This window comes from Helianthus annuus, chromosome 5 (assembly GCF_002127325.2).
Source record: "Helianthus annuus cultivar XRQ/B chromosome 5, HanXRQr2.0-SUNRISE, whole genome shotgun sequence".
NCBI classification, from domain to species: Eukaryota; Viridiplantae; Streptophyta; class Magnoliopsida; order Asterales; family Asteraceae; genus Helianthus; species Helianthus annuus.
In genome coordinates this window covers 154,349,511-154,364,940 of record NC_035437.2, presented here as the reverse complement: position 1 = coordinate 154,364,940, position 15,430 = coordinate 154,349,511, and the positions used below count along the sequence as shown (strand labels likewise).

At 36.0% G+C, this 15,430-nt stretch overlaps 1 protein-coding gene across 1 annotated transcript; it reads left to right on the top strand.

The window, feature by feature from the left end:
* Positions 1-10,261: 10,261 nt before the first annotated feature.
* LOC110941975 (shikimate O-hydroxycinnamoyltransferase) lies at positions 10,262-12,632 on the top strand. Its single transcript, XM_022183679.2, has 3 exons — positions 10,262-10,396; positions 10,467-10,885; positions 11,687-12,632. Exons 2-3 carry the CDS (start codon positions 10,478-10,480, stop codon positions 12,572-12,574), a joined length of 1,296 nt encoding a protein of 431 aa, XP_022039371.1. The 5' UTR covers positions 10,262-10,396; positions 10,467-10,477; the 3' UTR covers positions 12,575-12,632.
* The last annotated feature ends 2,798 nt before the right edge of the window (positions 12,633-15,430 follow it).

Genomic DNA, 15,430 nt, shown 5'->3' with positions numbered 1-15,430 from the left:
TTTACTGGAATGTGTCCAGCAAAAAATCAAGTTTCTAAAGTGCCTATCTTAGTCCCCCTCATCTTTCTTAGGTTGTCATTATATAACCAAACTTGCTAACTTACACTTTTAACATGAAAACTTTACTAGTTTGACATTCATGTCATATATATACACATGCTTACATTCATGAGCAGGTCTGTCGTGATTTGTATTTGTTCATGTTGTTTCTATTATATTTTTAATGTATTCATTTAAGTTTAAATTTTGATTGTGCTTTTTGTCATGGTGAAAAACTAGTAACAAAGTTCATGGATAAATCATGGATTTTGTCCGATAGATTATCAAATGCATATGAAGGAGTGGAAGCCTTTTTAGAGTTTGCACAATCTAATAATCCAAAATCAGATGTTATTCTGTGTCCTTGTGTAGATTGTACCAATTTTCGCTATCACTCAATTGACAATGTGCGTTATCATCTGTTTGCCCGCGGTTTCCATGAAAATTATAAGGTTTGGTCTTTCCATGTAGAAACACTTCCCAACCTTGATTCTAGTTTCCCTAATAAATCTAGAATCCCGACTTTGATTATACAACGGAAATGCTACATGATGCCTTCACATATGTAGAGAATGAACCTGATTCGTTGAAATTACTTCTTGAAGAATGTGATAAGCCACTTTACGAAGGGTCAAAGTATAATGCACTTAGTGGATTATTGAAATTCCAACATTTGAAAGGTCAATTTGGCGGGTCTGATGCTAGCTTTAATGCTTTGTTGGGTGTCTTAAAAGATATCTTACCATCAAACAATACAATTCCTAACTCTATATATGAGGCTAAGAAGTTGCTAAAAGGAGTAGGTCTAAAATATGAAAAGATTCATGCATGTGAAAATGGTTGTGTTCTATTCTGGAAAGAACATAAGGATGCTTTCTCAGTGTCCAACTTGTGGCACATCTCGTTGGAAGAATACAAAAAATGTGCCTTCAAAAGTTTTGTGGTATTTTCCTCCAATCCCTAGATTTAGAAGAATGTCTTCATCCCCAGAAATTGCACATGACTTAATGTGGCATGCAAAAGGTAGGGTTAATAATGGTAAACTAACTCATCCTCGTGATTCCCCCTCTTGGAAGCTTGTTGACAACACGTGGAAAGAATTCGGAGGAGAGGACCAGAATCTTAGATTTTATTTGTCCGCTGATGGTATTAATCCTCACAGGTCATTAAGTTCCAAGCATAGTTGTTGGCCGGTTATCCTAATAACATATAACCTACCCTCTCATTTGTGTATGTTAAGAAAATTCATGATGTTGACTCTATTGATATCAGGGCCAAAACAACCTGGTAACAATATTGATGTCTACTTGGCACCATTGATAGACGATTTAAAACTCTTGTGGGAAACCGGCGTTGAGACATTTGATGCACACAAGAAAGAATACTTCAATCTAAGAGCAGTATTACTTTGGACTATAAATGACTTTCCTGCATATGGTAATCTTTTGGGGTGTGTTACGAAAGTCTAAAAAAGTATGCTTTCTCGGGCATAGAAGATTTCTCCCACTTGGACATCCTTTTCGTAAAAGAACAAAAGATTTCAACAAACTACAAGAGAATGATGTTATAAAAAAACCCATTATCAGGTGAAGAAATTTACGACTATCTGGCGGGGTTTGAGAATAAATGGGGTAAGAAGAAAATGTCAAAGAAGAAAACGTCAAAGGAGGAAAAAGAAAGTATTGATGAGAGAACTAAATTTTGGCATAAAAAATCAATATTCTATGAACTTAAATATTGGAAGAAGTTGCTTGTTCGTCATCAGTTAGATGTTATGCACATAGAAAAAAATGTGTGAGAGAGTATTTATGGGACACTATTGAATTTGCCTCATAAAATGAAGGATGGGTTAAACGCACAACAAGATCTTGAGGAGTTGGGCATTAAGCCTGAATTACAACGTCAACCAAAAGGGAATCGACTTTTGCTTCCACCTGCATGCTACACATTGAATACCTCGGAGAAACACCAATTTTATGATACCTCGTCTAACATAAAAGTGCCTGATGGTATTGCTATAATTTCAAGAATCTCGTGTCCGATGATGTTTCAAAGATGAATGGTTTGAAGTCTAATGATTGTCATGTACTGATGCAACAACTTATTCCCATTGCAATCAAGGGGCTGTTACACGAGAAAGTGAGGAAAACAATCATTAGCTTATGTAATTTTTTCAACAAGTTGTGTAGTAAAGTTGTTGATGTTAGTAAGCTAGGAAAATTGCAAAGTGACATCGTATTAACTTTGTATTTGTTAGAGAAGTATTTTCCTCCATCATTTTTCGATGTCATGATTCACTTGATGGTGCATTTAGTTAGAGAAGTGAGGTTATGTGGCCCGGTTCATTTTAGGTGGATGTATCCATTTGAGAGATACATGAAAACGCTTAAAGGATATGTACGAAATCATTATCGACCTGAGGGTTGCATTGCAGAATGTTATGTGGCAGAGAAAGCTTTAGAATTTTGCTCGGGTTACCTAAATAACATGAAATCAATTGGCAATCCTTATGAACGTGTTGATGAAAGAATTCACACCGCCAGGCCTTTATCGCGGGCTACAAGTGAGGTTGTGGATGCTAAGTTACTTGATCAAGCTCATCTTTATGTATTAAGAAACACTGATGCTGTAGAGCCCATATATAGAGTAAGCATCGCATAAAACTGTATATTCTTTGTACTCTATCTAATACATAAAGCTTTTTTCTAACATCTACTATAATTCAGGCAACATATGTTGGAATTGAAGGATCTCAACCCACGCGCCTCTCGAAATAGTACATGGTTGCAGACCCAACATAGTCGAACATTTATTACTTGGCTTAAGAAAGAGGTCTATTTTTAATAAGTTTGTTAGAATTACAATATTATTTTAATAATTTTGTGTGAATCACATTAATATTTTTTTCCAATAGGTCGAAAAACGTTTGGCTAACGGGGAAGATATTTGTGACAGTGTTCGATGGTTGGCCAAAGGGCCTAATTTTGTTGTTAATAAATATAGTGGTTTTGCCATAAATGAGTATCAATTCCATACATTATCTCGAGATGAATCTAAAACAACTCAATGTAGTGGAGTGTCTTTAATTGCACATGCTATGCAAATTTCTAGTGCAAAAGACTCCAATCCCGTGTATGGTGCTGTTACTTACTTTGGTCGTATAAAGGAGATATGGGATCTTGATTATCGCATGTTTACCGTTCCTGTTTTCATGTGTGATTGGGTTGATAGCCGTGGAGTAAAAAAGGATGATTTTGGATTCACAGTGGTTAACTTTGATAGGCTTGGTCACCAAACTGACCGCTTCATATTAGCTAATCAAGCCAAACAAATTTTTTATGTTCAAGATCAACAAGACGCTAATTTGTGTGTTGTTGGTTTCACGCCACATAAGATGTACAAGTATGGAGCAAGTGATGAAACTAATGCTATTTTGGAATTTGATGCTACTGTTGATGTTACACAAGACTTCGCTTTAGTAGACCTTGATGATGATTTTTTCGTGTAGGCGCTTGGATAGCGATGGCATATTAGTTTAAGCTATTTTGTGGATGATATAAACTTTAGTTTATGTTTTTTTTATTTCAATTATTGGATGTTTTTAATTCTGTCTCAACTGTTTGAATTTGAGATCTTGTGAGTACAAATGGTGTTTCTAATACTTAATTTTGCTTCAGATCATGATGAAGAGAATAAATTACATGGAATTTGTCTTTTATTACTTAATTTGTCTTTGGATCATGTAGAAACAGGTTGTTTTTTGTGACATGGAATCGAATTCTGGTTCGGATCCTGATGAAGACGAGAACAAATCACAAAGAGGTCCGACGGTTATGAAGAATACAAATCATCAAGGGAAACTTGTAATTTCCTACAACAATAAAGGTGTCCCAATTGGAAAAGAAGCAACAAAACTCTCTACTATTGAGGGGAACGCAGCAAGAACTATGGTTCCTATAACTTATGCCACTTGGCCCGATGTCGATGAGAATACAAAGAATTATGGCAATATGTATTGGTAAGTCTAACATCTAATCTTATCTTTAAATTATCTTCTTTTTTTGTTGAAAATAATATTGTTTACATTTTATGTATTAGGCACATTTTGAAGTTGACCCAAAAAGCCGGACGCAAACTCTTCAATCAATTGGGGATAAGTGGAAAAACTTCAAACATACTCTATACCGAGATCATATTGAGACACAAAAGGATGACCCTGAGGAGAAGAAGAATTTACTCAATCCTCCTAAGAAGTATCCGTTCTTGAGAAAAGAAGACTGGAAACTTTTTGTAGCACAAAGACTTACGAAAGAGTGGCAGGTTCGTTGAACTTTTTTTTATAAGTGAATATATTTTCAGTCTTTTATTCTAGTATAATGAAATTCATCACTCTTTAGCATCTTAACTGTTGACTAGTTTGACCACAAAAGTAAAAAAATGTAATTGATAGCAGTTTTGATGTTTCTAATGTAGGATAAAAGTAAGAAAGGTAAAAAACTCCGTACACAGAATAAATACAATCATCATTTGAGTAGAAAGGGATATGCCAACCTCCTTGTTGAGATGGTTTGAATCAAATTATTTGAGTCGTTTACTTGTATTTGTTTATGTTAATTCACTTTTGTTATTCTTGATAATTTAGATGCAAGAAACCGACAAGACAGAAGAGGAGATTGATAGGGCAACGTTGTGGAAAAAATCAAGAGTATTAAAAACAGGAGGTTTCTAGAAAGATGTCCGAGTGATTGTTGATAGAATTGTAAGTTTTTTCTCATCAGCGGGTTATCTGGTTAGTTACATGTGTTTTGTTTTTTTTACAACCTGTAATCAAACTTAATTTATCATGCAACCGTTTTCTGAACATTCAGGATGAGCTACATAGATCAGAAGCATCTGGAGACATTATATGTGGAACAAATGATGTGCTTACGCATCCCCTAGGTACTACGGAACCACGTGGGCATGTACGCGGGATGGGTAAATTTGTCACGCAACATCAGTATTTTTACTTACCCAAGACCGTTAAGCATTACTTGGACGATGAGAAGAAGAAAAATGATCAAAGGTTCAACAAACTTGAAGATGATTTAGAGAAACTCAAAAAAGGTATGACTAATGTGTCCGAAGCCGGAAGTTGCCAAATGTGGGGTAATGAAGATTATGAAGACGACCCACTTGTAAGTATTGGGTACAAGTCTTTATTTTATAAATATTTTCTTTATATTTATAGGTAACAATTCATTGGAAGCCTTCGCTACAAGTAACATCCTATATATATTTATAGGATAATTCGTGTCTTCTTGCGGTGGATTTTCCCTCAAATATAGTCGCCAAAGGAACCATATTGATGGATACATGTGAAGGCGGGGAAACTATTAAAGTTTTGATGGAAGTAGCTTTACAAGGAAAAACTTTACTACCTATTCCACATGAAGAGGAGTATATTGAGAAGGTCAAAGAAGCTGTGGGGCACATACTAAGTTGGCCTAGACATCTAGTCCTTCGATGCTCTGACATGGTAATATCGTTTATGTAGAATTTATTTATATTTATACATGAGGTCTAATTTAAAGAACTTGTTTATATTTATTTCTAGGATAAAGTGGTGGCGAAACCAAAGAGAAAACCTGCCGAGGAAAACAAAAAGGAAATAGAAAGTAAAAATGAAAAGAAACGGCCAAGAGAACATGCTGAAGAAAACAAAAGACTAGTTCAAAAAGAACCTGGTGAAAAAAAAGAAAACAAGAAAGAAATCAAAGGGAAAAGAGAACGTGTCGAGGAAAAGGCAAAAGAGAATGAAGGAAAACTCATGACGAGAGCACAAAGGAATCAAAGGGTTAGAATGGAAAAAAGTGGAGTTTTGACGATGAGTGCACTTTTGGTTGATAGTGCATTCCTTTCAAAGGAGGATTCTAGAAGACTAGAGTGTGAGTACGATCTATTTGGGCATGATAGTTACATGTACTTGAATTGTGATGATTTTGAAGCGGTTTTTACATTCACCGAGCTGACCGGTGCTGTCATCACTTCTTATATAATGTAAGTGCCTATATCTATAGTATAAATTACCGTTCGTAAAACAAAATTTATTTTATTGATTCGATTTATGTATGTTAACTGCAGGTTCCTGTATGAGCAAATTAAGAAAAAGCAAATACATGTTAATTGCAGGTTCCTGTATGAGCAAATTAAGAAAAAGCAAATACATGATCGTGGAATATGTTTTATGAACCCGTCTGTAATTTCGCGGGCTGATCAACGCAAACCTAAACCCAAACACATCGAGGATGCAAATAGAGCGGTTGCAGATCGATTGTATAAAAGAAAGGGCAATGACATCATCCTATTGCCCTACAATCCCGGGTTTGATTTTCCTTTTAAATAAGTATTCGTAAAGACCTATTATCTTAATTTATTTTGATTGAATTTTGGATTTTGGATTTTGGATTTTGAAGAAACCATTGGGTGTTGGCAGTACTAAACCTGAAAACAACTACTTGCTATTATCTTGATTCCTTACGGCCTAGAAGTGTCGATGAGCAGTTGAGGAAAATTATTGATACGTAAGTAATACAAATTATCATAATGGATGATAAAAGAGTTGGAATATACTTTGATATAATTTTGATTTTTTATAGGGCAATGGCCATGTATGCTTCAGAAAGTGGTGCCAACATAAGGGTTAAACTCATGTGGATTAACGCTAGGGTAAACACTTAAGGCCATGGGGTATGGGGCTTGGGTTGGGGCGTGGGTTGGGGTAAAACGCCCAAGCCACCACCCTGGGTGGGCTTGGGTTGGGGCGTGGCCCCATAGGGCTTGGCTTTCAAGCCGGGCGTGGGGCGGTATGGCCAGCCGAGCTGGCGGAATCTCATTTGCTTACCCCGCTACGTCAGGCGGCCATTTCAAATTTTGAATTTAAAAATTCAAACGGTCCCCCCATACCACCAAACCGCCACCCCGGTCTCCCAACAACCTCTATATATTTGTAACCCCCAACCCACTGGTCCCCCCATCCCACGAACCGAAACCCCACCGGCTACCCCTTCTCTTGAACCCGCTACCCCACTGGTCCCCCCATCCCACGAACCCAACACCGCTATGGCATCCTGGACCCATGAAGAAGAAATGGCACTCGTCACTAGCGTCGTCGACACTATGAAGGGACGGCCACCGGGCCAAACAAAATATTGAGTGGAAGCATTCGCTGCCTACCGACATAACGTCGGTAACGACCGCCACAACCTCAACGCGTGCCAACATAAATGGCGCGAGCTACGGCCCAAGCTCGACCGTTTCAAGGCTTACTACGAAGCGGTTCCGAGCGACGAGTTGAGCCACGAGGACCGGGTGGCGGTGGCGAACATAGAGTTTCGAGGCAAGGAGCGAAAGGCGTTCGACAAGATCGACCTCTTTGAAATTTATTTAACGCTCTAGGTTTATTTTGTAATTTTTATAAATTATGTAATTTTTAGGATTATGTAATTTTAAATTTTAATGAAGTTGCAGGTTTTTTTTATAAATGTTGTGTGATTTTTAATAAATTTTTTGTAATTTTTTTTTAATTTATGCCACCGGTGCACCCAACCCAAGCCCAACCCACGCCCCGCCATACCCCGCGGACACGTAACCAGGCGGTGGGGGAGCTCCAATTTCACGTGTCAACCAATGCCCAATGCCCAACCCAAGCCCCGCCCCACCATACCCCACGGTCTAATCCCTTATGTAAATTGTGGTTGTAATGATATTGTAAAATTTAAACCCTTTAGTTTAAACTTAAATTGCAATGGTTTCACATTTCTTGATATTTTTAATTGTTTAGTGCCCACGTCAGCCATGAGGTACTGAATGCGGCTACTATGTGATGAAGTTCATGAAGGAGATAGCTTACGAAGGAGTTGAAATACTTGACAATGATAATGTAATTTTAGGCATATTTTAGTCTGTATATTAGAGAAATATGTACTTATATATCCAAACAAATGATTAAATTCATATACAAGGATTAAATTCTGATTTTTAAGATTTATTTTATTTAATTGTTGTCTCAGGTTGGGAAAGGAGTAGAGGAATACACGGCTGCGGATATGGATGGCATTCGCGAAGATTGGTCGACTTATGCGGTTAACTCTATTTTTAAGTGTCAAATCGTATTTTAGGTGTTGATGATGCATTGACAAACAATTCTTTTTTTTTGGTTAACGTTACAATATTTGTAGTAATGTAATGGATTGTTTTGGTATATATATATATGTATTTGTTTTATGAAAAAGATTTATTGTTTTTGTTATCATACATGTATCTAGGGCAAATTAGTAATTTTATAAAAAAAATAATTTAAACAATTAAAAGCATGACACGCGTAAATGAATGTCATACGTATGTGTCATAAATGCTTGTCATTAACTTGTGTCATTAAAAAGTGTCATAAAATGAGTGTCATGAATGTGTGTCATTAAAAGGTGTGATAAAATGAGTGTCATGAATGTGTGTCATGAATGCGTGTCATCAAATATGTGTCATTAAAAGTGTGTCATTAAATGTGTGTCATAAAAATATAACACATAAATGCATGTCATGTTAATTTTATGACTCCTCAATCAACGACTCGCATTTGCGTGTCATAATTACCTTTTTATGACGCACAATATGCGTCATGAAATTTGTATTTTCTAGTATGACTAGACAAATAAAAAACGTTGTTAAGATTCATAAAATAATTTAAGTTAAGAGATCCAATACTATAATTAAAATAAGATTAAAACCAATAATCACTAGAGATATCCAATAAGATTAGGAGTAAGAAACAAACAAGTCTTAAAAAAACATGACAAAGTTTATAAATAACACATGTCACGAATATTACAATACAACTTATTTGTAGTTAGATTGAACATACAGGAGATGGCAAATCAATTGTGAAACTTCGATCTTTACTATTTCATGGACATGAATTCATTGGCGAAGCTTGAGATTTCCGACCGAGGGGTCGAAAGCGTATATACCCAAAAATTTCTATAAGACTGGGGGGTCGAAAACGTATATACCCAAAAAAATTTATATGAAAAATACATACTCTCCACTACTGAGTGGAAAGTTCGAAAGGTCAGCCGCCCCCTCCCGCCCTAAAGAATCCGCGCCCCTGCATGAATTGCCAGAAATTCGTGTTCATAACATATTGTGAAACGAGTTCAAAAGCTAATTATGAATCAATCTATAACTCTAAAATATATTTCAAGAACATATAAGAATTATTAAAAAAAAACCCATAGCTAGCAACGCAATAAGTACAAAGCAAACTACATATATATATATATATATATATATATATATATATATATATATATATATATATATTGCAATTTACTAAAGAATATAAAATATGTTAATCACAATAATATAGGGTGGGAGTTGGTTACAAAGTCCATTTTCCTACAAAGTGTAAAAAGTCATAAAACATCATATTGTCAACCATAAAACACACTCAAACCCCACAAATAACAAAGTGAAGATTACTAAAACGTCATATTTGTGGGTTTTGTGTTGTTTTCTAGATGATAAGGCTTTGATTCTCGAATGACTAACATTAGTGTGGTTTTTGTTGATTATCATGTTGTGTTTTATATTCACAGTTCTACGATGGTGTGTTTGAAGTTTTTACGGACTGTTAGGGTTTGAATATTGTGTTTTAATGATCTTAACTCTGTTATTTGTGGGTTAAATTGTGGTTTTTATCGCTTAAATTGTGGTGTTTTATGACTTTGTATATTTTGTAGGAAAAATAGACTTTGTAGCCGAACCCTAGGGCCGGCCCTGAGAATTCGTGTATCCTGTTCGAGCTTCAAAAAACATGCCCTTAGGCCTTAACGAAATTGGGTATTGGGCTCAATAAAGGTCTAAACGTAATGGGTTAATAACTAATCTAAAATATAAGAATAGTTTTGTAAGTGGGCCTATGTTGGTGTTTGTATAGGTATACGGTATACCCTATTAAAAAAGAAATTTTTACGTATACATATCGGGTTTTTTCTAAAAATAGCGTGCCCTCCAAAATATCGGGCCCTGATAGGTGATCCTCCCCGCCCACCCAGTGCCGGCCCTGCCGAACCCCACCCAATAATATATACTTATAGCATGGTTTTTAATTACAAAGTTGATGTAGACAACTTAATTTAAAACAACGGCCTTTTAATAAATAATACTAAAAAAAACCCCAACCCTCTAAAGAAATGCCACACCACGTCTAAAGCACCCAACGACTCAAATGAATTTGTCCTCCTTTATAAGTTATAAGAGAGGCTGAAACTAACTGAAGTGCGTTATAAAAGATCACCAAGGAAAAAAAAAGCTATACCAGGTTTTCAAACTTAGTAGATAATGCTTTTTGAAATGAGATCGTATTCTTACCATTACTTTACTTTTTTCAGTGAAGATCGAGATGAAGGTGGTGGTAAGAGAATCAATCATGGTGAGACCCGCAGAGGAGACACCAATCATAAAGCTATGTACCTCTAGCCTCGATCGCAATACCCCGAATAGTCACACACTAACGGTGTATTTTTACCGGCCCAATGATGCTGCCAACTTCTTTGATACAAAAGTGATGAAGGACGCTTTGAGTAAGGCTTTAGTTACGTTTTACCCACTGGCAGGACGATTTAAACTAGGTGAAGATGGTCGGGTTGAGATTGATTGTCTAGGACAAGGGGCGTTGTTTTTGGAAGCCGAGTCGGATGGCATTATAGATGATTTTGGTAACTTTGTGCCCACATCAGAGTCCTTGAAGCTCATTCCTATGGTCGATTCCTCGCTGGGAATTGACTCATATCCGCTATTAATCTCCCAGGTATTGCAGATCTCAAAAATAGTTCTACTTAAAACTAGGGTTGTCTAAAAAGCTTGCGGCTCGGAGCTTACTCGAAACTCGCTCGTAGCTCGGAAAAGCTCGCTTGATGTATGGCTCAGTTTAAAACTGCGCCGAGCCCGCTCGGATTGGTTAGAAAGTGAGCCTAACTCGGCTCGTAATGAGCCAGGCTGGCTCGCTTGCTAGCTTGGCTCGGATTATTTTACTTTGAGTAAATTACTTTTTGAGTCCCTGTACTTTTGATTTTGGACTTAATTGGTTAAAACAACTAAAACACTAAAAAAGTAATTTACTCTTTTACTTTTCATATACTTTATTTTTTGTATAGATTATAATATATCACAAAAATCTGATTATTATTTGCATGTATTTAAGACTTTACTTTTTATCTATAGAATACGTGAATGTTGATTACCATACTAATAAACTTATATTGTATTTCGTTAAAACTAATAACTAATTTTGTGTTTTAAACTTGATTTTGGCTTGTAATGTATTAGTTTGAGCTTATTTTGTATATGTTCTTTTAAACTATTGAAAAAAATTTAGACTATTGAATTTTGAAAGCTATGTATTAATTTTTCTTTTCAAAATCGAGGCAAACCAAGCCGAGCCCGAGCTTAAACTTCTAGCTCGATTTCAAATCCGAGCCGAGCCAACTTGGTTTATAATCAAGCCGAGCCCGAGCTTGCCATGGCTCGGTTCGGCTCGTGAATAACGCTGCTTAAAACTGTCTTGTTTTAGTGGAATTTTACGGGGTACATTTGTTTGTTATGTCTTTAGGTAACATACTTTAAATGTGGTGGGGTTTCGCTAGGAGTTGGTTTGCACCATCATGTGGTGGATGGGTGGTCCTCGTTGCACTTCATGAACACATGGTTTAATATAGCTCGAGGTCTTGACATCACTCTCCTACCCGTCATAGACCGGGCCCTACTCCGACCACGGGGCCCACCACAACCAATTTTTGAGCACGTTGAATATCACCCGGATCCAACACTGAAGTCACCACTACAGGTCCCATTAGATAAAACCAAAACAATCAACTCAGTTTTCAAGTTAACACGAGACCAACTCAATGTGATGAAAGCAAAATCAAAGGAAGATGGTAACACAATCAACTACAGTTCTTTTGAAATTCTCTCGGCCCATGTCTGGAAGTGCGTGTGTAAAGCTCGTGGGCAGCCAGACGATCAAGACACCAGGATCATAATCCCAACCGATGGACGATCTCGCTTTCAACCACCACTTCCACCGGGCTATTTCGGAAATGCTATCTTCAGAGCCACCACCATACTGACAGAGGGCGAAATTCGGTCAAAACCCACCTGGTACACTGCAAGTAAAATCCATAATGCGTTAGTGAATATGAATAGCAATTATCTAAAATCAGCACTGGATTATCTGGAACAACGCCAACACCTTGATCATAAGCCTGAGGCCCCTTCTTATAACTACACGAACCTTATTATAGTAAGCTGGGCTAGGCTCCCGATCTACAACGCTGACTTCGGATGGGGACGGCCCATCTTTCTTGGGCCTGCACTGATCCCGTTAGAAGGTTTGTGTTTTGTGTTACCAAGCCCGATAAATGACGGAAGCTTATCCATCTTCATTAGGCTAGATGTTGAACAGATGAAGCTTTTCAGGGACTTCTTTTATGTGATCTGAAATTAATGTTGGATAAGTTTCTTGTGTGTTTTCATTGCATGCAACGATAATTTATCTTCTTATCAACAATTAATTCTTACTCATATTGAGCTTGAATAATTTTGTCAATTGTCAAAATAAGTTTGTATTATGTTAATTACACACAATTGGGCATTCTGATTGAAAATGGGCAAGAAGTTAATTTTTCTATGGCAAATTTTAGAAAGGGTGTGGCTGAAAATATTGGCACTAAAGTGGAGGTTGGTCGATTCGAGTGGTTAGCATGAACTGTTCATGAACTTGTTCGGCAGGAAGTTCGTTTATGTTCGTTTATTTAATAAATGAACGAACACGAACATAAAAGTTTGTTCGCTTAATTAAATGAACGAACATGAACACACCTTGTGTTCGTTCATTTATTTTCATGAACATTCGTTCATTTATGTTCGTGAACGTTCGTTTATTTACGTTTGTTTATGTTCGTTTAATTTTTAGTAAATACATAAATAGTTATATTTATATAAATATTAGGTTTTCTAACTACTTATATAAATATAACTCATTAATATATCTATGAACCCTAATTTAGATGTGTTTTCGGATGAACTGTAATATGTTAGATTTGTTGTTCAGTCATGCTAATTTATGTTTGTTTCTGTTTATTCAAATACATTCACTTAATTTTTTTTTGTTTATGTCCATTTGTATTCGTTAATGTTCATGAACTGTTCGTTTAGGCTTTAAACGAACGAACATAAGCGAACACGAACATGCTCGATTTCTTAATGAACGAACATGAACAAAAAAAATGTGTTCGATTATATGTTTGTGTTCGTGTTCGTGTTCATGTTCGGTTAAAGTTAAATGAACGAACACGAACATGCCTCTGTTCGTGTTCGTTCGGTTCATTTACAGGCCTAAAAAAAGTTTCGTTTTTTATTTGGATAACTATTAATGTAGGTTGTATGTAATTTTTTTTAACTACTACTATTTTATAAAATCATAAAATAGAACAAAGGGGCCAGCAATAAACTGGAAATCCCAAACACAATAAAAACAAAAACAAAAACAAAAACATTACATAATCAGGTCTCGAATATTAAAATCTCTCAATCTCTCCCAATCTTATCTATACTCGCATATGGGGACCGATGTTTAAGCCATATAAACGACTCCTCTTTAATCCTTAAATCGTTAAACCATCATTCAACCTCCATTAATAGTTCTCCACATACTACAATGATTGCTAATTTTTTTTTTTTTTTTTTGAACTCCCCACAATATTTTCGCTTTAACGATTTAAGGATTGAAGTATTTTGATAATGAGAATCAATGATTGCTAAATTCTTTTTCCTCCTCATTCAAGGAAATCTTTATTTTTGGTGACTGCTATTAAGAGTGACAGTTACTCGTCTTCTTGCATCAAGTTTGACTCTTCTTGTGCTTGTTAGTTAGAGATATCTCTAGCAAAATGTTCAAATTTATGGAAATTGTATCATATTTTTAAGTTTGTTTTGATCTCTTCTCTAGGGTATCTCTTTTTTCTATCATACTCCTCATCATTGTTTCTGAAATTTCTGTGTGAAGGATTTTCTTCTATCCCTTCTTGTCTAAACCTTCTGTTACGCCATTTGCCTCATTACGAATTAAATCTCCCTTGTCCACAATTCCCAAAGTGTTGCCCATGGCTAGATTTGTTATCCTGATGCATGAACAACAATTTCTCTTGATTGTCCCGTGTGTTTTCTTTCTTTAACTTGATCCTTTCTTCAAAGGTCTTTAATCTATCAATAGCATCGTCTAGAGTCATCGTGTCTATATTGAAGTATTGGTCTATGAATGCAACAATCTGAATAACCTATCTGCTACAGAATTTGGGAGTTTTTGTACTAGTTTTGGTTGATTAATTGTTATTCCAAATTTGCTTTCCCTAGCGGCTTTGATGGTGTGCGGGGAGTACCTTCGCACAAGGCCCGTGATTTCAAGGGACACACGATTTAAAAAAAAAAACAATATATATGTTATTTTTTAAAATAGTAAACACATACTAATTCCAATATAGGTTCATTTACAAAATATTTTTTATATTTTAGAATTTAGCCCACTTGGCATTAGCTTTATTGAGCCCAATACTAATTTGAGTTTTTTTTAAATAATCATAATAAAACATTACGGAATAATACATTTTTTCAAGCTCGAACATGGTACGTGAATTCTCAGAAACGCCTCTTATGACTATACCATCTAACTTAATGGTGGGCCGAACCTGTTAGAGAGGTCTCAAACCACATGGAAAAAAATTGCAATTTACTCTTTAACTCTTATGTTTATTACTCAAGTTAAATAATATTCGCATAGTGCTTATGCGTTTTCTTTTTTTCTTTTTTTTATTACCATATTGTTATTTGACCGACAATTAAAAGTCTAACAAAAGTGTTACCGTGGGAGGATTAAACTAAAAGTATAATCTTAAATTTAATAAAAGGTACAAAAAAATAACATAACTATAATTTATATAATATTATTTTACAACAATGTTGTGCAATAGGAGTTGTATTGTGTGCATTGTGCCTTGCTAGATGATTTTGCAACAATGTTGTGCAATAGGAGTTGTATTGTGTGCATTGTACTTTGTAAGATGATTTTCCTCTATGTACCGAACCGGTACCGGTACTGAATTTACCGAACCGGGTACACTTTCGGTACCGATTCGGTACCGACTTTTGAGATTTTCGGTACCGATACGGTACGGTACCGGTTCGATACCGGTATTTACCGATTTTTACCCTCAAATACCGGTACCGAACCGTACCGTACCGTACCGTACCGGGTATATACGGTACCGGTACCCACTTTTGGGGATTTTTGGTACTGGTC

Excerpts from the sequence above, each read along its gene's own strand:
- LOC110941975 (XM_022183679.2), top strand. The coding sequence starts at position 10,478 with ATGAAGGTGGTGGTAAGAGAATCAATCATGGTGAGACCCGCAGAGGAG. Across the intron at positions 10,886-11,686 it reads ATCCGCTATTAATCTCCCAG|GTAACATACTTTAAATGTGG; the intron begins GTATTGCAGATC and ends TTATGTCTTTAG.